The 22,845-nt window shown below is 39.3% G+C and overlaps 1 protein-coding gene across 1 annotated transcript in view; it reads left to right on the top strand.

The window, feature by feature from the left end:
* The window catches only part of LOC126175843 (telomerase-binding protein EST1A), a 328,328-nt gene that overhangs the window by 116,967 nt on the left and 188,516 nt on the right, over positions 1-22,845 (top strand). The window contains exons 6-8 of the mRNA XM_049922850.1: positions 2,497-2,664; positions 3,302-3,421; positions 9,624-9,813. Of these exons, the coding sequence (XP_049778807.1) occupies positions 2,497-2,664; positions 3,302-3,421; positions 9,624-9,813 (478 nt within the window). The remainder of the gene's footprint in view (positions 1-2,496; positions 2,665-3,301; positions 3,422-9,623; positions 9,814-22,845) is intronic.

Raw genomic sequence — 22,845 nt, 5'->3', positions numbered from 1 at the left:
CAGTAAAGCTGCATGCCCTCAGGAAAAATTACAGCTGTAGTTTCCCCTTGCTTTCAGCCGTTCGCAGTACCAGCGCAGCAAGGCCGTATTGGTTAGTGTTGCAAGGCCAGATCAGCCAATCATCCATACTGTTGCCCCTGCAACTACTGAAAAGACTGCTGCCCCTCTTCAGGAACCACACGTTTGTCTGGCCTCTCAACAGATAACCCTCCGTTGTGGTTGCACCTACGGTACGGCCATCTGTATTGCTGAGGCACACAAGCCTCCCCACCAACAGCAAGGTCCATGGTTCATGTGGGTAGTTTTCTTGATATGACTAGAAAATTGCTGCTTGCTATACAGATGTGTGCAAAAAGAGATGGGGTTTTCGGGGGAAACAAAGAATACAACAGGATTCCCACTTGATTTGGCAGAAGTGTTGTGCAGTCAAAACTCAAGACCATCTGGATGCAGAAGATCAAGGGGTTAATTACAAGGAGATATTCAAGTGAAGAACCACAAATTTCCCACACAGCATGTGCCACCAAAACTCGTACATCACCACCAAGGTGGTCATTGACCAGTGTAGACTAACAAGTGGATTAGTTGCAAATTCCCTAAATGTGCAGGTTATGCACAAAACTTATGGGAAAAGTGTATTGTTGATCTCTGTTTTAACAAACCGAACAATTGTCTCAGGAGATTTCATATCGAGCAGCATACATGAAATGCTATACTTTATATCCAAAAATTATACCTTGATTTTACACTGTTGCAGAAGTGCTGCACACACTTTTTCAATAAAATCTGTGTTCTCTGAAGGAAATTATTTTTTAAATTATTTTTCCATTATGCCGTGTCTACCAAAGAACATAATTTTAGCTATGTTACTCAAATTTACATTATTGAGATACAAGGGGTTAAGGTATATCAACCACAGACTCGGTTTCAGGGTCTGAATTTTTTCCAAGTGATTGGACCTCAGAGCGTTAAGGGTTAAACATCTCTATTGTGAAAGGAATGTTATAAAGGATTATTCAGTAAAGAACAAAAAAAGTCATGGTCTGTAAGTAAAATGTGAGGAAAACATTAGGGAAATGGCATCACCTTCCAAACAAGTTTCTTGACAGCTGTTGTCATGTTAGCAACATGCACATAGATGTTAGTTTGTGTTACAGGAGCACATGAATAATTTCTTTTTCAAAAGACATAATTTTTGCCTTTGACAGTGAGTTAGTTATTTGTAGAGACCATAGTTACAGTTTTGCATTTGACCATTTTCACATGGAATACTACGGGAATAGACAGTGGCTGAAGAAACAGTTGATGATGACAGTTATGTCCTGTAAAAAGTTACATAAATCTCTGAACCCCATCCTGAGAAAGAAGTATTATCGTTAGCGGTTTTTCTTCTGTCGTGATCCTAGTGCATCTTAGATGTTAACAATAAGTAGAATTATGATTACATTCCTTGAAAGAAATTTGAAATAAATGACATCTTCATCCTACCAAGTGCAAAGCATTCGTTCTTTCGAAACAGTATGCTGGCTGTTAGCTTTTTTATTATGTCTCATTCCCTACTTTTTTATATCAGTAAGACATAGTTTTGTAACCAGAAATGATCTTGGTTTGGAATGATTAGAGTTGATTCATCAGTCAAGTGATAATAAGGTATCGGAGATCAACAAGCACTTCTATGACTTTGGTGTTTTCTGCTAATGGTTGATAGCTATACACAATTAACTCATTGAACACAATTTCACTTAGTGGTGACTGTTCATACAGGCACAATAGTCCAGTTACAGATACTTAACAGTTTTCAGAATCACAAATCTCAGAATAAGAAATGACAGATTACAGATGTTAAACAGTGTCTGAGCAACATACTGTTGCAGTAAGGAATTTGAATGATAGAAATATGTACACTTTTGCTCTTAACCTGATTGGCCCATGTCTGTAGAAAACAGATTGGGATAGATTACACACAATATATATTTAAGGTTTGCAGAAAAATCTGATCAGTGTCATAATTTCATAAAATAGTTTATCGGTGCTGTCGTTTAAGTGTTTATGTCATAAATGCTTCAGTGTTGTACCAATCTGATAACATGTAAAGATAACAAAATTATTGAAACAAATCAGCATACTTGTAATAAATGATATCTGATATAGCGTAGTTTTTTCTTTACATTATGAATCTTGTGTGTTTTTAGAATTAAAGGCTGTGTATAATGATAAAATCTTGCCAAAGCTTGTTTTGTTCTAACAAACGCTTATTTTGTGTCATGGTGTTCCCACAAACTCTATAATGAGTGATAATCATCATCCTAATAAGGCATCCTTTTTGTTTGTTATTATTACAGTAATTATTATTATTATTATTATTATTTGTTTGTTTATTTAGTTTTATACACCTAAGATTTGTTGTGCCGATCTCCTGATTTATGCATTTAGAACAGTTACGTCTTACTTCCATTGTGAGCATTAGATTTTAATCCAAGTCTTATTTTGTTACAGGGACACAGATGTTCCTTTGTCACCAGCAGGATATCCTGTAGGACAGGGGTTACCAAGCCCATCTGTGGATTATGGTTACCCTAGTATTTCACCATTTAGTGAATCTCCTTATTGTACTGAACAACTTGGAAATGCTAGGCCTTCATGGTATGGCCCATACAGTGCGAGGTAAGTCTTGTAGATAGAAAATCTGTTGGATAGCTTCCACATTTTTATTTATAATTGCTGACAGTTACATTAGTTAGATTTTCTGTAAAAAGCCACGTATGTATTTTTATACAGTCCTCAGAATGTAGTCATTGGCCTGACCGATGATTTGTTTGTTACAAAGTGTTTTTGTTCTGTTGTTTTATTAACTCCCTTATTACCATCTGATTGAATGCAGTTCTGGAGAACAAATAAATAGTTAAATGAAAACAAGGGTAAAAAGGCTTGTGTAGACTGTACCAGTCCTATAAGAATTTTTACTCTTTTGTGTGTTCCTTTTACTTAATGTGGAGAAACTTTGATTGGAAATGTCACTATACGTAGCTTATATTGCTATTTCTTCCACAATTCAATTGAGTCCCATTTCATAATTTTACCCAATCACATTTGGTTGAAATCACCAGTAACGATGTATTTATCAGAAATTATTGTAGCCACATTCTTCAGTGTCCCAATAGGCGATTTCAGTCTATTTGTCAGTGCTGAGACAGTATGGTAATGCCACATGTTGCAAAAACATTCTTCCATGTTATTAGTGAATAATTTTTCTATAGAGTTGCTTCTGCCTGTTTACATTAGAATTACCTTGCACATCCAGTTTCAGAACTGCTCGGGATCCACCACTTATTCTGGATATTGAGCGAGCAGACCTTGAACTGCAGTGGATTATCAGTTCAGGCAGTATGTTATCAAAATGGAATGATATCGCTTATGTAAGGTATGTGAAGATATATATTTTTATGCTTAAGATCAATATTGGATGGCAGTTTCATTGTAGAAAACCCATATTTTATTGTTGTTTGTTTTAATAGAAGAGCAACCTGAAAAATCAATATCCTTCTTCCTCTGTGCCCCTCCTTTTCACTCATCAACCATACCTTTTACTTCTCCTTTCGAAAAAACTATTTTCCTTCAGATAATAACTTACGACTCTTTTTCTTCTTCTTCTTCTTCTTCTTCTTCTTCTTCTTCTTCTTCTTCTCTGAAAACACATCCATTAACATGTAATTTATAACTGTGTAATAATAATACAAAATATTCCTCATACTTTGCACATTTTGGCACTAAGATATAACAAAACGGAAATCGCAATGACTGCCTGGTAGTAGGCTTCTACCATTTATCTGACTATCCACCTATAAACACTACCTGAGTGATCCCATCCCAGAAGCCCAACATAAACTCCAGTCCCTGTTTAAAACCTTGGGCTTTCCCAAACATCTCCCCTGAACCCATTCCCTCCTCACCCCTATGATATTCCTCCACATGCCAATCTTCTTCATGCACCACAAAAACAACAGTACTGGACACCTCATTGTGGTTGGTTATTGTGCACCACTGAAAGAATTTTGGCCCTCATTGATCAACACCTCCAACTAATTGCCCATAATCTAGCCTCCCACATCAAAGACACCAAGAGCTTCCTTCACTGAATCTCCATAATCCCAACACCTTTACCTTCTCGATCCTTACTCATCACTGTTGACGCCACCTCCCTATACATCAACATCCCTCATGCTCGTAGTCTTACCGCTATTGACCACCTTTCCCAAATGTCCTTGAGACTCCAGACCCACTACTTCATTCCTCATTCACTTTACTAACTTTCTCCTAACCCACAACAACTTACCCTTTGAAGGGAAAATATATAAACAAATCGACGGCACGACCATGAGTACCTGCATGGCACCCTCCTATGCCAATATTTTTATCTAGAGGAGATCGTCCCAGCCTTCCAAAACATCAAACTCCTAGTCTAGTTCAGGTTCATTGATGATATCTTCATGATCTAGACCAGGGCCCAGACACCATATCTTCATTTCTCCACAAACTCAACACCTTCTCTCCCATCTGCTTCATGTGGTCCTCCTCAACCCAGCATGTCACTTTCCTAAATGTTGACCTCTTCCTCTGATGGCTTCATCCACACCTCTGTCCAACTGTACCTGAATTTTGACAGTTACCGTCCCTTTCACTTCAAAAAAAATCCCCCCCCCTCCCTCCCTCCATATAGCCTGGCTACCTGGGAGCAGTGTATCTGCAGAGACAAAAAACTCCCTTTCTCAGTATGCTGAGGTTTTCATCAAGGCCTTCACAGACAGGCACTAGCCCAAGACCTAGTCTGCAAAAAGATTTCTTGTGCCATTTCCCCTCTTGCCCCAAATCCTCCCATAACTCTCGAAAACCAGCCACAAAGGAGAGTCTCCTTCATCACCCAGTACCACCCCGGACTAGAATAACTGAACTACATTCTTCACCAGGAGTTGATTACCTATCATCATCCCCTATAATGAGGGTCATCCAACTGGAGATACTTCTCACCCCTCCTAAAGTGGTGTTCCATCGTCTATCCAACCTCCACAACAGCCTAGTCCATCTCTGTCACCCTCAAGCCCAACCCCTTGCCTCAAGGACCATATCCCTGTGGAAGACCCAGGTGCAAAACCTGTCCAATCCACCCACCCAGCACTTCCTATTCCAGTCCTGTCACAGGTTTACCCTACCCAATCATTGGCCGTGACATTTGTGAAAGCAGCCATGTAATTTACCAGGTCTACTGCAATCATTGCACAGCTTTTTATATTGGTATGACTACCAACCAGCTGTCCACCAGGATGAATGGCCACCACCAAACTGTGGCCTTGAGTAAAGTAGACCACCCCATGGCACAACATGCAGCTCAACACACTTGATTTCAGTGGCAGCTTCACTAGCCATCCCCCTACCACCAGCTTTTCTGAACTGCATAAATGGAAGTTATCCTTATAACACAGTCTCTGCTGTAATTATCTTGGCCTCCAGATACAGTAATATACTGTCCCCGCACCCTCTGCCCAACAGTTTGCATCTCCTCTGTCCTATCGCCTCCTTCCCACTCTCATCTTCCAACCTGTTTATTTGCAGCCCTCTGCCCATCTTTTCCCACTCCTCGCCTTTTTTTCTCCTTTTTTCCCCCAACTCCATGCCCCACAACCTTCAGATGCTGCACCTATTGACGGTGTAGTCCCTGCACACTCCATCAGACAGCATTCATGTGCCCCACCACCCATACACTACTATCCTTTCCCCGCCCCATCCAGATTGCTGCTTGCATCCAATGTGATCTTGCATTCTGACTTGAGGTGCTGAAGTTTGGTTTGTGTGTGCATGAGGTGTGCTTGCTTGTTTGTGAATGGTGGCATGTTTGTGAATGGTGGGTATGTGTCTCTCTTATTGATTGAATGCTGTGGGGGAGAGCTTTGTGTCTCATTTAATTGTCTGTCTCTGCAATTTGACATGTCTTCTTTACCACAAGTAGCAGTCTGTCTTTTCCTACAATGTTATTATTCCTACCAGGAGTTTCCTTTGTTTGAAAACAGAAACAAAGACAGCTGTAGCTGAGCCCTCAGTCGCCTAAAGTGGGAAACACAACAGCAGCATTGTTTTAGGTACTAAACATTTATAACGTCAAAGATTAGTTCCTTGTTGGGTATAAATAATGAGCAGAAAGAGAGAAAGTCTAGATTTTGGATACATGATGAGAAAGATCACCCATTTGCAAAACTAGTTCAGTATTTTTGAGCATTTTACTCATTCATTCAGTGATGTATTCATCTTGGTCCATACATTCCATGAAGGAGGAGGATCTTCTGTGATGGGGGAACAAATCATTATTTGTTAACAAAAGACAGTCAGATCATAGAAACTTAACTCTCTTAACATCGCTATACTGCTTACTTCAACTGATGATTACTCTAGGTAGGTGTCATTGAGTAAATTGGAAAAAAGCTGCTTCTTCTTCTGTTACAATAGGTAGCTGCTTTTTATGTGTAATTGGTATTGTAAGTGTTACTTGATAACAGTTGTATTCTTCAAAGAAAATATGTACCTTCATCTGTAAGTATTGAGTCATATATATGATGCATTACTGTCATTTAATTTTATGACCACTGCTGCTGGACATTTGAGCTTTTCAGTCCTTGAATTTAAATGTGCAGCATTAAGGTATGAACCATGATGTATATGTGACAACCAAATGAGGAGCAGTGCATTAATTACACCGAGATAGACTGTCTGTCTCTCGTGAGTATCCAACGTCTGCTACTGGTAATGAAAAGTTTCTTGTACCTTGTTGGTGGTGGTTGAGGTGATGATGGTGAAATGCTTTTCTTGTTGTTGCCATCTCTCTTCAAATTCCGACATCATAAAATATTTTGTCACCCAAATAATGCCTCATTTCTTAATGCAATTCCCTCAGCATTGTATGATTTGAGTTCATTCCATTAACTTTGTTTTACTTTTATAGAGATTCATCTTGTAACTTTTTTTCAAGACTACCCATTCAGCTCAACTGCTCTTTCCTAGTCCCTTTCCTTCTCTAACAGAATAACAAAATCAACATCAAACCTCAACTTTTATTTATTCTTCCCGAACTGTAATTCTTTTTCCAAACGTCTCTATGGTTTCCTTTTATGCTTGGTCAGTCTGCAGATCAAGGACGGCTAAAAGTCTGTGCCAGTTCCTTTTAAACCAGTACTTCCCTTTCACATACTACAGTATGAATTTTTTTATAAGTTGTGAATAACACCTGTAGTTTATCTCTGCTACCTTCAAGTCCTCAGAAGCTTTTTCTAAGTCTGCAAAGGTTATAAATGTCAGTTTGCCTGTCTTTAACCTGTTTCACTATATTTTATACTTAATTACTGTATTCTGTCACAATACCTGCTTGGGAACTACATTTGTCATCTTGTCATTTGGTGAGTATAAATTCTTTGGCTTTCCCATATCGAGAGCAGGGTACATATAACTGACCATGGGGAAAGCCTGATTCTTTCAAATTAATACCTCGACTTAATGTTTTTCTGTGAACCTTATTTATAGCGATATTAAATGCTAAACCAAATGGAAATTGCAGTCTTTTGAACTGAAATGGCAGTTCTTTCCCTGATATTGCTTTTGTTTCAGTTATATTATTTGGGAACTGTTAAATACCATTTATTTAGTGGCCATGTATACAATCAATTGGGTGAGTGGCTTTGCTAACTTGTAAGTTTTTCAACAAAGTGTTTTGCTTCTTCATCACTGGAAAGTACTTGAGGCCAAAGAATTTATGTCTTCAAATATGCACTGATTTCATCTGCAGAGTTGGTTTTTTAATAACTAGAAGCATTTGCCAAAAATGTCCAGAATCTGTAAGTAATACATCTCCCATTAATTCCAGGTTACCTTGGAGATCTAGAAGTTTTTTTGAATCTTCTGGCAGCTTTCATAACATTTTGAAATTTTCTACATGATTGAAGGAACATTTTAGCCAGTCTCAGGCACTTCAGCACTCGATTCCAAGCTGCTTCACCGTCTTCTCAAAGAAGGCCTCTGCTTCACCGTCTCTTCAAAGGAGACCTCTGGTGTGGTGCTCTCTTTAAACATCCATGTCTTCGAACCCAACCATTGCAGTTCCAAACCAAACCACATTCATAGATAGGGGGATGGAGGGCTATTGTACCATATATCAACGATGGGGCTGCAGGAGGTGTGGTGGAGTTAAGCGGCATGCACGGGGAAACCACATTTACATTTAACATGTCGTCCAGGAACAGACGCCGTCTTTAGATGCCCTTTTCTTGATAACTAACCCCTGAAGTTTGTAGACAAAACCTTATGGATGGAGATTTACCTCCCTTATAATCCCCATGAGGTTGTGAAGTTCGCTTGCAAAGTTTTGGTGGCATGCACAGACACAGCACACTTTTATTGTATATATTGATTAGGCTTATTTTGTAATTGAAGGTATTAATTTATTAAAACCTTTGAGACAGAAGTGTTGGTCAGTATGAACCTTCATGAAGTAAAATACCCAGTATTGCTTATAGAAAAGCACATAAATACATCACAGCTCTGCTACCTTTTCAGACAGTAATTTCTTGTTCTGGAGAGAGGGAGGTAGGAGGTGGAATAACAATTGTTCGGCGGCTGTGGCAGAAGAGGGTGGGGTGGGGGGAGGCAGGGACAATGCTTAAAATCCTGACTATACGGACCCATGTTGTATTGGACAAAAATGAGGCCTCCTTTCCTCTTCTGACTGGGAAGGTTGGTTGTAGCTTGGTTTTTGAACAAAATCTCTGTCTCATTCAGCTTCCCTCAACCAATTTACATTTCTTGTCTGAAGAAGGAAATGTTATGTTTTATTTTTGTGTGTGTCTCTTGACAACACTGGAAGTTGTAACTCTTGAAGCTAACTGCTGATCAAACTTTTTGTGTCTGTTTAATTTTAAAAGTTTTGTGAACTGAATTTTCCTGTTTGTAAAATAATTGGCTGGCAGACCCTGCATTGCCCAGGTATTCATTTTGCAAATTTTGTACTATAAAAAAATTAACTGCAGTTGTAATGTAACACTTAAAACATTTTATTTCCAGGTATTTCCTCAAGTTGCCTCGACTATACGAGTGTCTTAGTAGTTAGGAATAAATGTATTAAAACTTCATGCTGATGTGGCATTTTTTCACACATCTCAGTGTTATGACATCGTATTTCCTGGATTGTGTGTGGTGCCATAATATAATTCTGTAGGTGCATTTAGTTGCATTGTGTGGGTGGTATTTGGCATTTTTTCACACATCTCAGTGTTATGACATCGTATTTCCTGGATTGTGTGTGGTGCCATAATATAATTCTGTAGGTGCATTTAGTTGCATTGTGTGGGTGGTATTTGCAAATTTACTGTGGATAGAGTTAATAGCACAAAAGTAATAAATTTAAGCTTCATGCATTAGTTATTCATGCAATTCATCATTTGTGACATCATATCTCATAAAATGTGATAGATAAATGGTTCTTACCCTCACAGCAGCTTTTGCCTGACAGTAAGGGATATATGTATCAACTTTGGCACAGATCAACTTAGTGATCATTCTCTGTGTAAAAATTACTATTCTTTTTAAAGGCATTTTCTGCAGAAGAGCTTGAAAACATTGTTGGAGACAGATATAAAGTTCTGCCAGACTGAAAATGTTGAGCAACATATGTGGAAGATAACTTTCTACAACATAATTGAGCTCCTGCGCAAGAAAATGCTTGAAGATCCAGACAACAAAGAGAAATATAAACATCTGATGTTGAACATAATTGAAGAGGTGAGTGGGTTGTTTACTCAAAGCATTCCAAATTTCAGTAATCAATGTTTCCAAAACTATGAAGAACTAAATTTCAAATATCTTGAATCATTGTAAAAGACCTGCACATTTTTTTCATGGAGTAAAATTATTTTATTCTTTCATTTCTCCTCTTTTAGTTACAGAGTATATTACCATATTTATTCAGCTAAAAAACAAGGTATTTTCCCTAGTTAGTCATTCAAAAACTACAGGGTTGTCTTTCATTTGCGGGTAAAGCTTTGGCAGTTGAGGTTATGCACAGATTTAATTGGAAGAATTTGAAATGTTGGGAAGGGGAACGGTAGTACAATTTGGCCGAGCACTAGGAGGAATGTGAGGAGTGGAGTAGTGAGTGGGAAGCAAATTTCGTCATGGCACCAACCATTGGAATGTACAATGCATATCTTGGCTTTTATGAACATCTACTACATTTAATCTCCAGATTGCCTTAACCAAATTGTAGTTGGAATTGAACAGACTTTAAAATTGCATAAATCTACATTTACATCTACATCTACACCTACAACTTTACACTGCAAACCACTGTGAAGTGCATGGGTATGTCCCATTGTACCAATTATTAGTCTTTTCTTCCATTCCATTAACATGTGGACTGGGGGAAGAATGATTGCTTAAATGCCCTTGCGCGTGCCGTAATGTCTCTAATCTTGTCTCCATGACGCGTATGGGAGCTATATGTAGGAGGTTGTAATAAATTCATAGATTCATCACTCAACTCTGTGGTGCATGATGTGATTTTCAATGCAATGAACAGCTTTTAACGATGGCTTCTCTGGTCTTTTCAGTCAGGTGGCTGCAAATGCGTGCAGGACACAACACCAGTAGCAAGTGCACACTGCGGTGGACAGTGTGCATTTGTGGCCTCAGGACTGACTGAGAATGCTTAAGAAGCGACCAGTAACAGTTGTCCACTATAGTGGATGCTATGCGACACAGGGTTGAAGTTGGTTCTAGAAACTTCATAAGTAGGTTTTCATGGGATTGTTCTACAATAAATGGATGTTAAAGATATTGGACAGTAGTTTTGTAAATCCCTCTGCAACTGTTATAGACAAGTGTGACCTGTACTTCCTTCCAACTGCTGGGCACAGTGTTTTGTTTGAGGAATCTGCGGTACACGTACATGGTTCTGCATCTACATGGTTACTCTGCAATTCACTCTTAAGTGCCTGGCAGAGGGTTCATTGATCAATTTTTATATTACTTCTCTACCATTCCACTCTCAAATGGTGCATGGGAAAAAGGAACACCTAAATCTTTCCCTTCGAGCTCTGATTTCTCTTATTTTATTACGATGATCATTTCTCCCTACGCAGGTGGGTGTCAACAAAATATTTTCCCATTTGGAAGAGAAAGTTGGTGATTGAAATTTGGTAAATAGATCTCGCTGCAAAGAAAACTGCCTTTGTTTCAGTGACTGCCACCCTGACTCGTGTATCATATCAGTGACACTTTCACCCCTATTGCACGATAACATGAAACGAGATGCCCTTCTTTGCACTTTTTCGATGTCCTCCGTCAATCCTACCTGGTAAGGATCCCACAACATGTAGCAATATTCCAGCAGAGGACGGACAAGTGTAATGTAGGCTGTCTCTTTAGTGGGTTTGTCGCATCTTCTAAGTGTTCTGCCAACAAAGCGCAATCTTCGTTTCACCTTCCCCACAATATTATCTATGTGGTCTTTCCAGTTTAAGTTGCTCGTAATTATAATTTCTAAGTATTTAGTTGAAATGACAGCTCTTAGATTTGTGCGATTTATCGTATACCCAAAATTTATCGGATTTCTTTTAGTATCCATGTGGATGACCTCGCACTTTTCTTTGTTTAGTGCCAGTTGCCACTTCTTGTACCATACAGTAATTCTCTCTAGAGCATTTTTAAATTGGAATTGATCATCTGATGATTTTACTAGATGGTAAATAACAGCGTCATCTGCAAGCAATCTAAAGGGGCTGCTCAGATTATCACCTAGATCATTTATATAAATCAGGAACAGCAGAGGGCCTATGACACTACCTTGCGGAATGCCAGATATCACTTCTGTTCTACTCTGATTTACTGTCTATCACTACGAACTGTGGCTCTCTGAGAGGAAATCACAAATCCAGTCACACAACTGAGACGATACTCCATATGCACGCAGTTTGATTAATAGTCGCTTGTGAGGAACGGTATCAAAAGCCTTCTGGAAATCTAGGAATCTGGAATCGATCTGAGATCCCTTGTCGACAGCACTCATTACGTCATGGGAGTAAAGAGTTAGCTGTGTTGCACAAGAACAATATTTTCTGAATCCTTGTCGGTTATGTATCAATAAATCATTTTCTTAAAGGTGATTCATAATGTTCGAGTACAGTATATGCTCCAAATTCCTACTGCAAATTGAGGTCAGTGATATCGGTCCGTAATTCAATGGGTTACTCATATTTCCATTCTTGAATATTGGTGTGACCTGTGCTACTTTCCAGTCTTTAGGAACAGACCTTTCGTCAAGTGAGCGATTGTATATGATTGCTAAGAAAGGCACTATTGTGTCTGCGTACTCTGAAAGGAACCTGATTGGTATACCATCTGGACCGGAAGACTTTCCTTTCTTAAGTGATTTGAGTTGTTTCGCAACACCTAAGATACCTATTTTTATGTCACTCATACTAACAGCTGTTCTGGTTTCCAATTCTGGAATATTTACTTTGTCTTCTTTCATGAAGGAATTACGGAAAACTGTATTCAGTAACTGCACTTTAGAGGCACCATCTACGGTAACATTTCTATCGCTATCGCGCTGTGACGGTATTGACTGTTTTTTGCCACTGGTGTACTTTACATATGGCCAAAATATCTTTGGGTTTTCTACCATATTTTGAGACAATGTTTCTCTATGGAAACTTAACAGCATCTCGCATTGACGTCCGCACTAAATTTTGAGCTTCCATGAAACTTGGACAGTCTTGGGGATTTTGCGTTCTTCTGAATTTGGCAAGCTTTTTTCGTTGCTTCTGCAACAGTGTTCTAATGTGTTTTGTGTACCATCGTGGATCAGCCCGTCTCTTATTAACTTACATGGTGTGAATCTGTCTATTGCTGTCGATACTGTATCTTTGAATTTGAGCCATATCTGGTCAACACTTACATAATTAGCTTGGAAGGAATGGAGACTCTCTCTTAGGAAAGCATCAAGCGAATTTTAATGTGCTGTTTTAAATAGATGTATTTTGCGTTTATTTTTAGTGGTTTTGGTTGATATGGTTTTGAGCCTCACTACAATGATGTTGTGTTCACTAATCCCTGTATCTGTCATGATGCTCTCTATTAGATAAGGATTATTTGTGGCTAAGAGGTCAAGTGTGTTTTCACAACCATTAACAATTCGTGTGGGCTCTTGAACTAATTGTTCAAAGTAATTCTCAGAGAAAGCATTTAGTACAATTTTGGAAGATGTTTTCTCTCTACCACCGGCTTTGAACATGTATTTTCGCCAACAAATGGAGGGTAGATTGAAGTCTGCACCAACTATAACTGTATGAGTGGGGTACTCACCGGAACTATCTAATTCAACTTCACTACGAGATAAACTACTACCAACAGACACACACCACCACCTACTTTATTTAATCTATCCTTTCTGAACACGGTTTGCGCCTTTGTAAAAAATTCAGCAGAATTTATCTCCGGCTTTAGCCAGCTTTCTGTTCCTATAACAATTTCAGCTTCAGTGTTTTCTATCAGCGCTTGAAGCTCTGGTACTTTTCCAACACAGCTACAACAATTTACAACTACAATACTGACTGTTGCTTGGTTGATTTTTGTTGTTTCTTTACCCTGTACCTTTTGAGACTGGAGCCCTTTCTGATCTTTCCCGAGACTGTCTAACCTAAAAAACTGCTTAGTCCACACCACACAGCCCTTCCTACCCATGTAGCTGCCTCCTGTGTGTAGTGGACACCTGACCTATTTAGCGGAACCTGAAACCCCACCACCCTATGGCACAAGTCGAGGAATCTGCAGCCTACATGGTCGCACAACCGTCTGAACCTCTGATTCAGACCCTCCATTCAGCTCTGTACTAAAGGTCCGCAGTCGGTCGTGTCGACGATGCTGCAGATGGTGAGTTCTGCCTTCGTCTCGCTAGCAAGACTGGCAGTCTTCACCAACTCAAATAACCGCCGGAAACCAGAGAGAATATCTTACGATCTATAGCGACACATATCATTAGGGCCGACATGAGCCACCACCTGCAGTGGACTGCACCCTGTACCCTTCATGGCATCCAGAAGGACCCTTTCCACATCTTGGATGACTCCCCCCCCCCCCCCCCCCCCCAATAAGCACATGGAGTGCACTCTGGCTTTATTCCTGTTCTTAGCTGCCATATCCCTAAGGGGCTCCTTGACCCACCTAACATTGAAGCTCCCAATGACAAGAAATCCCACTCTGCACTTGTGCGGACCTCTCAGGAAGACCAGCCACTGCCACAACAGGCGAGGCTGCCCTTGCTGGCTCAGAAGTACTTTCAGCAGTGGGTAGTACCTCAAACCGGTTATGGAGGCATAAGGGTACAGCCTAGCGGCCAGCACAAACTTTCGCCTACCGCCCAGGGATTCGCAACCCCACCACGGTTTGCCAGTCACCGTCAGATAAGTGCCGACCAGCAGGGACTTCTGAATCCGAGGGTGCAGTGGCATCAGAGATCCCAGGCAACGCTACGGGTTCCAGAGGTGCCAAAGCACTCGCCTTGGGTGTCCCAATGTCACCCTGGCCCAGGGCAACAACTTGGAGCATGTTGACCACGGCCAACACAGCTTCCAGCTGTTTACAGACGGTAGCCAATTCCCCCTGAATCCGTACACAACAGGCACAGTTCCTATCCATCCCTAGCAATTTTTTCCTCTCTTTTATCTCACACACCGTTCAAAACAAACAGATGACTGACGACTACGCGAATTTACACTATACGGGTACTAAAATGCATTGCTACAACTCTCAAATACTGTAATACGCCCGAAATTTGTGAATTAAACTATGCAAGTACCCAAAAACACGTCAAGAAATTAAGAATTAAACTATAAAACAAATAAGTGAACTAACAGTGTATCTTGCTGCTGGCTGCTGCTTATCCAACGGCGGCAGGGAGCTCACTGGGTGTGATCAACTGACACTGGCCGTTCAAAACAAAAACAGATGACTGATGACTTTGTGAATTTATATTATTCAGATACTAAAATGCGATGCTACAACTCTCAAATACTATAATACGCCCAAAATTTGTGAATTAAACTATGCAAGTACCCAAAAACCCCCAAAGAAATTCAGAATTAAAGTTTGAAACAAATAAGTGAGCTAAGAGTACGACTTGCTGCTGCTTATCCAGCGGTGGCAGGGAGCTCACAGTACATAATAGTTAAACAGGGGCAAACTCTGCAAGAAATTCAGTATAGAATTTGATAGGTCAGGATGTTGAGCATTGCTCAGTTTTAATGATTTCAGCTGTTCCTGAGCACCACTAACACTTACTAGCTGTTTCGTCCATCTTTTCAGAGGTATGAGAATTAAAATGAGGAAATATCCTTTGTAAAGGAACATTTGAAAATGAAGTTAAGGATTTCTGCTTTTCGTTGCTTCCATCAATTTCAGTTCCTGTTTCATCTGCAAGTATCTGGACACTTAACTCTGGTGCCACTAACAGCCTATGCGTATGACCCACTTACAGCCTATGCGTATGGCCAGAATGTCCTTTAGAGTTGTGAAAGACCTTTGAAGAGTATTCTGCTATGGTAATCACTGAAGGCTTCATGTGTTACTATCTTGACAGGCAAATGCTCTTCATTCAGCATCTCTCAACTGTGTCCCTGTTCTGTGTTTTGCACCTATTAAGCAGGAAGTCTGTTTCTTCAGGAATTTCTTTTCAGTGATTGTATACTGTGGAGGGTCTGCCCATCATGAACTGTTGTTATGCATATACAGGGTGATTTACGAAGATATGAAAACATTTTAATATGTTATTCTACAAGTAAGACTAAAGAAAAAAATTCATATAAACATTGAAATTTAGCAACTTCTCTAATATTAAACTATCGCAAAACTGTACAAGGTTAAAGTAAGGCAGGATTTCCATTTATTTTGTTGTTATTGGTCTGGTGAATCTAATAAAACGTGTCCCAGATATGTATCGGCAGTAGTTTTCCAGAACATTCGGAGAAACAAAGATTATTGTACAATTAAATTTGTTTACTTTCCATCAAGAATGTAGGAACATTTATGCATTGTTGGCAACTGTTGGTGAGTTGCTTCTGTTGTTTCCAAACCTTGAAACGAGTTAGTTTTCTGTATTTTTCAGTGAAATAATATAGCAACAACAGTGTATTTAAGTGAAACCACATAGTAACTGTTTTAGTTGGTAGATTATTTATGAAATAGAGATGCCTTTCAAATACATGACAGAGGAATACACCGATATGGTGTTTATTTATGGCAAATGTGATGGTAATGCTACGGATGCAGTTAATGAATATCGCGTGTGTAATCCAACTCTGAGGATTCTAAATCCACAAACCATTAGTGGAGTATTTCAAATGTTACGGGAGACAGGTTCCCTACCTGGCGTTCACAATCAGTATGAGCGCTCGATTTATGAAAATGATAATGAAGATATTGTGGATGCTGTTCACCATAGGCCAGGTACTAGTACATGACGTGTCTCTCAACGATTAGGCATTACACAATCGCCCTAAGGTATGGCATGCGCTGAAGTACAATAATCTGTATCCTTACTATAATAAAAAGTGTATCATTTATATATGGGTGATCCTGCCCTTCACTTGGAATTGTGCAACTGGTTAAATACTAATTAGCAGTTGCACAAATACATTTTATTTACTGATGAAGCACAGATGACTTGAAATGGTATAAACAATTTACATAACGAGCATGTATGGTCCGAAGCAAACCCACATGCACTAGTGCAACTCAATTTCCAACACCGATTTAGCATAAATGTGTGGTGTGGTATAATCAACACACACTTTATTGGACCATTCATTTTCTCAGGACGTCTAACTGGTGAGACGTACTTACTATTCCTTCAAGAAGAAATGCCCTGCTTGCAAATGCACCTCAACATTTCACCAATGCCATTACTACAATTAAATGAACATTTTCCCCAGAAATGGATTAGTCGTGGTGTTACGCGTTTGTGGCCACCCAGATCGCCTGATTTAACACCAATGGATTTTTATGTATGGGGATGGATGAAAGACATAGTTTATGAGAACAAAATCAGTACATATGAGGAATTACTTGCTCACATTATGAATGCAATAGGTGAAATTAAGAACAACCCTGTGAAACTGAAACAAGCAACAAAATCTGTTCACACATGTGCGGCTAAATGCATTGAACTCGGTGGAGACATTTTTGAACATTTGTTGTGACTGTATTGTGAAATTTTATGTATACTGTACAACTTCCTTAACATTCAGCTTTTTTTTTTCTTCTCCGGTTTAACATGAATTCATATTTTATTAAATTCACCAGATCAGTAAAAATAAAATAAATAGAAGTTGAGATTTACTTTAACCTCGTACAGTTTTACGATGGCTTCATATTAGCGAAGTTGCAGAATTTCGGGCAAAATCTTTTATCAGCCGTAACTAAACATTTGTGGACCTGTGTTTATATGAACTTTTTTCTTTAGTTTTACTTGTAGAATAACATATTAAAATATTTTCATATCTTCTTGAATCACCCTGTATATCTATCCAGTGCAAGGTCAACTCTCTTTTAAACTTTATTCAACTACAGTATAAATGTCTACAGGAGACAAATTAATCCTAACAAAAATGTACTTGCACAGATCACTTAATAATGATAAAACAAATGAAACACACTTCAATGACAGTACTATAACTGGTACTGCTCTACAGCACTGTTGATTTTCAAGGTTGGCAACCGTATTAATGTAAAGTATGATTTCTGCCAATTTAGCTGTATGGAGTTGGAGACAACCAAGTACTTTAGCATTTCAGCTTGCTTATATTATCAGCAGGACCGTAGGTGTAACCACAATGGAGGGGTATCTGTTGAGAGGCCAGACAAACGTGTGGTTCCTGAAGAGGGGCAGCAGCCTTTTCAGTAATTGCAAGGGGCAACAGTTTAGATGATTGACTGATCTGGCCTTGTAACACTAACCAAAATGGCCTTGCTGTGCTGGTACTGCAAACGGCTGAAAGCAGGGGGGAACTACAGCCATAATTTTTCTTGAGGGCATACAGTTTTACTGTATGGTTAAATGATGATGGTGTCCTCTTGGGTAAAATATTCCGGAGGTAAAATAGTCCCCCATTCAGATCTCTGGGCGGGGACTACTCAAGAGGATGTCGTCATCAGGAGAAAAAAAATGTGTTCTAGAGATCGGAGCGTGGAATGTCAGACCCCTTAATCGGGCAAGTAGGTTAGAAAATTTAAAAAGGGAAATGGATAGGTTAAAGTTAGATATAGTGGGAATTAGTGAAGTTCGGTGGCGGGAGGAACAAGACGTTTGGTCAGGTGAATACAGGGTTATAAATACAAAATCAAATAGGGGTAATGCAGGATTAGGTTTAATAACGAATAAAAAAAAATAGGAGAGCGGGTAAGCTACTACAAACAGCATAGTGAACGCATTATTGTGGCCAAGATAGACATGAAGCTCATGCCTACTACAGTAGTACAAGTTTATAGGACAATTAGCTCTGCAGATGACGAAGAAATTGATAAAATGTGTGATGAGATAAAAGAAATTATTCAGATAGTGAAAGGAATCGAAAATTTAATAGTCATGGGGGTTGGAATTTGACAGTAGGGAAAGGAAGAGAAGGAAACAGTAGGTGAATATGGATTGGGGGTAAGAAATAAAAGAGGACGCCGCCTGGTAGAATTATGCACAGAGCATAACTTAATCATAGCTAACACTTGGTTCAAGAATCATGAAATATGGTTGTATACGTGGAAGAATCATGGAGATACTAGAAGGTATGAGATAGATTATATAATGGTAAGACAGAGATTTAGGAACCAGGCTTTAAATTGTAAGACATTTCCAGGGGCAGATGTGGACTCTGACCACAATCTATTGGTTATGACCTGTAGATTAAAACTGAAAAAACTGCAAAAATGTGGGAATTTAAGGAGATAGGACCTGGATAAACTGACTAAACCAGAGGTTGTATGGAGTTTCAGGGAGAGCATAAGGGAACAATTGACAGGAATGAAGGAAAGACATGCAGTAGAAGTAGGATGGGTAGCTTTGAGGGGTGAAATAGTGAAGGCAGCAGAGGATCGAATAGGTAAAAAGACAAGGGCTAGTAGAAATCCGTGGGTAACAGAAGAAATATTGAATTTAATTGATGAAAGGAGAAAATATAAAAATGCAGTAAATGAAACAGGCAAAAAGGAATATAAACGTCTTAAAAATGAGATCGCCAAAATGGCTAAGTAGAGATGGCTAGAGGACAACACCTACTTTCTTATCTCACTAAGGTCAAGATAGATACTGCCTACAGTAAAATTAAAGAGCCCTTTGGAGAAAAGAGAACCACCTGTATGAATCTCAAGAGCTCGGATGGAAACCCATTTCTAAGCAAAGAAGGGAAAGCAGAAAGGTGGAAGGAGTATATAGAGGGTCTATACAAGGGCGATGTACTTGAGGACAATATTATAGAAATGGAAGAGGAGGTAGATGAAGATGAAATGGGAGATATGATACTGCGTGAAGAGTTTGACAGAGGACTGAAAGACCTAAGTCGAGGCAAGGCCCCGGGAGTAGACAACATTCCATTAGAACTACTGACAACCTTGGGAGAACCAGTCCTGACAAAACTCTACCATCTGGTGAGCAAGATGTATGAGACAGGCGAAATACCCTCAGACTTCAAGAAGAATATAATAATTCCAATCCCAAAGGAAGCAGGTGTTGACAGATGTGAAAATTACCGAACTATCAACTTAATAAGCCACGACTGCAAAATACTAACATGAATTCTTTCCAGACGAATGGAAAAACTGATGAAAGCCGACCTTGGAGAAGATCAGTTTGGATTCCATAGAAATATTGGAACACGTGAGGCAATACTGACCCTACGACTTATCTTAGAAGATAGATTAAGGAAAGCCAAACCTACGTTTCTAGCATTTGCAGACTTAGAGAAAGCTTTTGACAATGTTGACTGGAATACTCTCTTTCAAATTCTGAAGGTGGCAGGGGTAAAATACAGGGAGTGAAAGGCTATTTACAATTTGTACAGAAACCAGATGGCAGTTATAAGAGTCGAGGGGCATGAAAGGGAAGCAGTGGTTGGGAAGGGAGTGAGGCAGGGTTGTAGCCTATCCCCGATGTTATTCAATCTGTATATTGAGCAAGCAGTAAAGGAAACAAAGGAAGAAAATGGAGTAGGAATTAATATCCATGGAGAAGAAATAAAAACTTTGAGGTTCGCCGATGACATTGTAATTCTGTCGGAGACAGCAAAGGACTTGGAAGAACAGTTAAACGGAATGGACAGTGTCTTGGAAGGAGGGTATAAGATGAACATCAACAAAAGCAAAACGAGGATAATGGAATGTAGTTGAATTAAGTCGGGTGATGCTGAAGGAATGAGATTAGGAAATGAGACACTTAAAGTAGTAAAGGAGTTTTGCTATTTGGGGAGCAAAATAACTGATGACGGTCGAAGTAGAGAAGATATAAAATGTAGACTGGGAATGGCAAGGAAAGTGTTTCTCAAGATGAGAAATTTATTGACTTCGTGTGTAGATTTAAGTCTAAGGAAGTCGTTTCTGAAAGTATTTGTATGGAGTGTAGCCATGTATGGAAGTGAAATGTGGACGATAAATCGTTTAGACAAGAAGAGAATAGAAGTTTTTGAATTGTGATTCTACAGAAGAATGCTAAAGATTAGATGGGTAGATCATATAACTAATGAGGAGGTATTGAATAGAATTGGGAAGAAGAGGAGTTTGTGGCACAACTTAACTAGAAGAAGGGATTGGTTGGTAGGACATGTTCTGAGGCATCAAGGGCTCACCAATTTAGTATTGGACGGCAGCGTAGAGGGTAAAAATCGTAGAGGGAGACCAAGAGATGAATACACTAAGCAGATTCAGAAGGATGTAGGTTGCAATAGGCACTGGGAGATGAAGACGCTTGCACAGGATAGAGTAGCATGGAGAGCTGCATCAAACCAGTCTCAGGACTGAAGACCACTACAAAAACACATTGTCAGTGCTGTATGTACTGCAAACTGTACCAATCAATAATGCATGCAAATTGCAGCTATGACTCCATTGAGAAATGCGATTCTGGGTTCGCCATTCACAGTGCTTAAAGCTGTCAGTATGGTGCTACTTCTGAGTTAACAGTGATTCATGAAGCAGAGCCCACAAATAATTGTGAAGGAGCAAGAAAATTTAGTGTCACAGAAACAAATGTTGGTATGTGACACAAGATGAATAAATTAAAGAACACCAATTTTACGTACCATACTTTTAGGTGTGCACAGCAGGGAAGGTTTCATGAATTGGAGCAAGAGGCTGCTCAGTACGTGCAATAGAAACTCAATGGAGATGGTTATTTGAGAAATTATCCAAATGAAGGCTGGAGATGAATTATTTTCCAACTGCATACGTTGTGGAATTCAAAGCAAATACTGGCTGGTGGGTGAGAATAAAGGCAGTGAGGCTTATGTTGTATGCGGAGCAACACTATTCAGAGACTTCCTGCGACATATGACAATACACTACTTGCGCATCAGCATCATGTAATCAATCTAAGAAGATGGCACACATGTATGATATGCCAAATTGTTGGCACTGAGATGGCTATTTATTTTGGTATGTCATCAGGTGTACTGTCAATGAGTCAATTAAAAATCTTCTTATTAGAAATTCTGTGAATGAAAAGGCCACTATAAAAGTAATGTTAAAGTGCACCAGCAACTGAAAGGAAGATTCTCCGATATGATTAATGCAGGAAAATCATACCAAACTGAAAACTGTCTGCAGGGCTTATCTTTAGATGTGAAGAAAAGGGATGATGGCCAAAGGATGTGATGCTACATGTTGAAGGTTGTTTGGAACGGACTCTTTGCTTAATGGAAGGAAAATGTTAGTGCTTGTTTTTTTTTTCCTCCAGGGGACACCTCACCCTAGAAGTTAAGAACCTAATATTAAAGAACAGCACAGACCAGGTAATAATTCTTGGCAGTATGACTCACAAATTAAAGTAATTATTTAAGAAAGGAAGTGAAGATAAAAATTAATGTAAACCATTTCTTTTTACTTATTTCATTTCTTCTTGTATGACCTATATGTAGACAGTAAATAAATGGCATAGGCCTATATCTTGGTTCAAATGGCTGAGCACAATGGGACTTAACATCTGCGGTCATCAGTCCCCTAGAACTTAGAACTACTTAAACCTAACTAACCTAAGGACATTACACACATCCATGCCAGAGGCAGGATTCGAACTTGCGACCATAGCAGTCGCGCGGTTCCAGACTGAAGTGCCTAGAACCACTCAGCCACACTGGCCGGCTGGCATATGTCTTGATTCCTAGAAAAGGATATACAGTAATGTTAACCCTTTTTAGGGAGATACTTTGTCAGTAAAACAGTTTGTAATTTTGATTTATCAGGAAATACTAAGAACAAAAATTTCTCGAGGAGCTTATTAAAAAAGGGGGGAGTCTTACATTCAGGGTTGTCTTAGTCGAGTAAATATAAGAACTGTCATTGTAAGTCTGTGTATGAGTACTGTTTACTTTTATTGAAGAAGCTTTTTCTCCTTTCTCCATACTTGTCCAGTACTCGAGAGTGCTTCATTTCTTATGATCTTGATGTGATTTAAGTCAGTTTTCTTCTTTGCCTGTGACATAAATAGTGTGATTTAGTTAGCCTTTGTTTCAACACCTCTCTCAAGTAGTACTTCATCAGGTTTTTAAATGTCTTCTTATT

This window comes from Schistocerca cancellata, chromosome 1 (genome assembly GCF_023864275.1).
Source record: "Schistocerca cancellata isolate TAMUIC-IGC-003103 chromosome 1, iqSchCanc2.1, whole genome shotgun sequence".
Taxonomy (NCBI): Eukaryota; Metazoa; Arthropoda; class Insecta; order Orthoptera; family Acrididae; genus Schistocerca; species Schistocerca cancellata.
The sequence above is the reverse complement of the archived record's forward strand: the minus strand, read 5'-3'. Positions and strand labels throughout refer to the sequence as shown.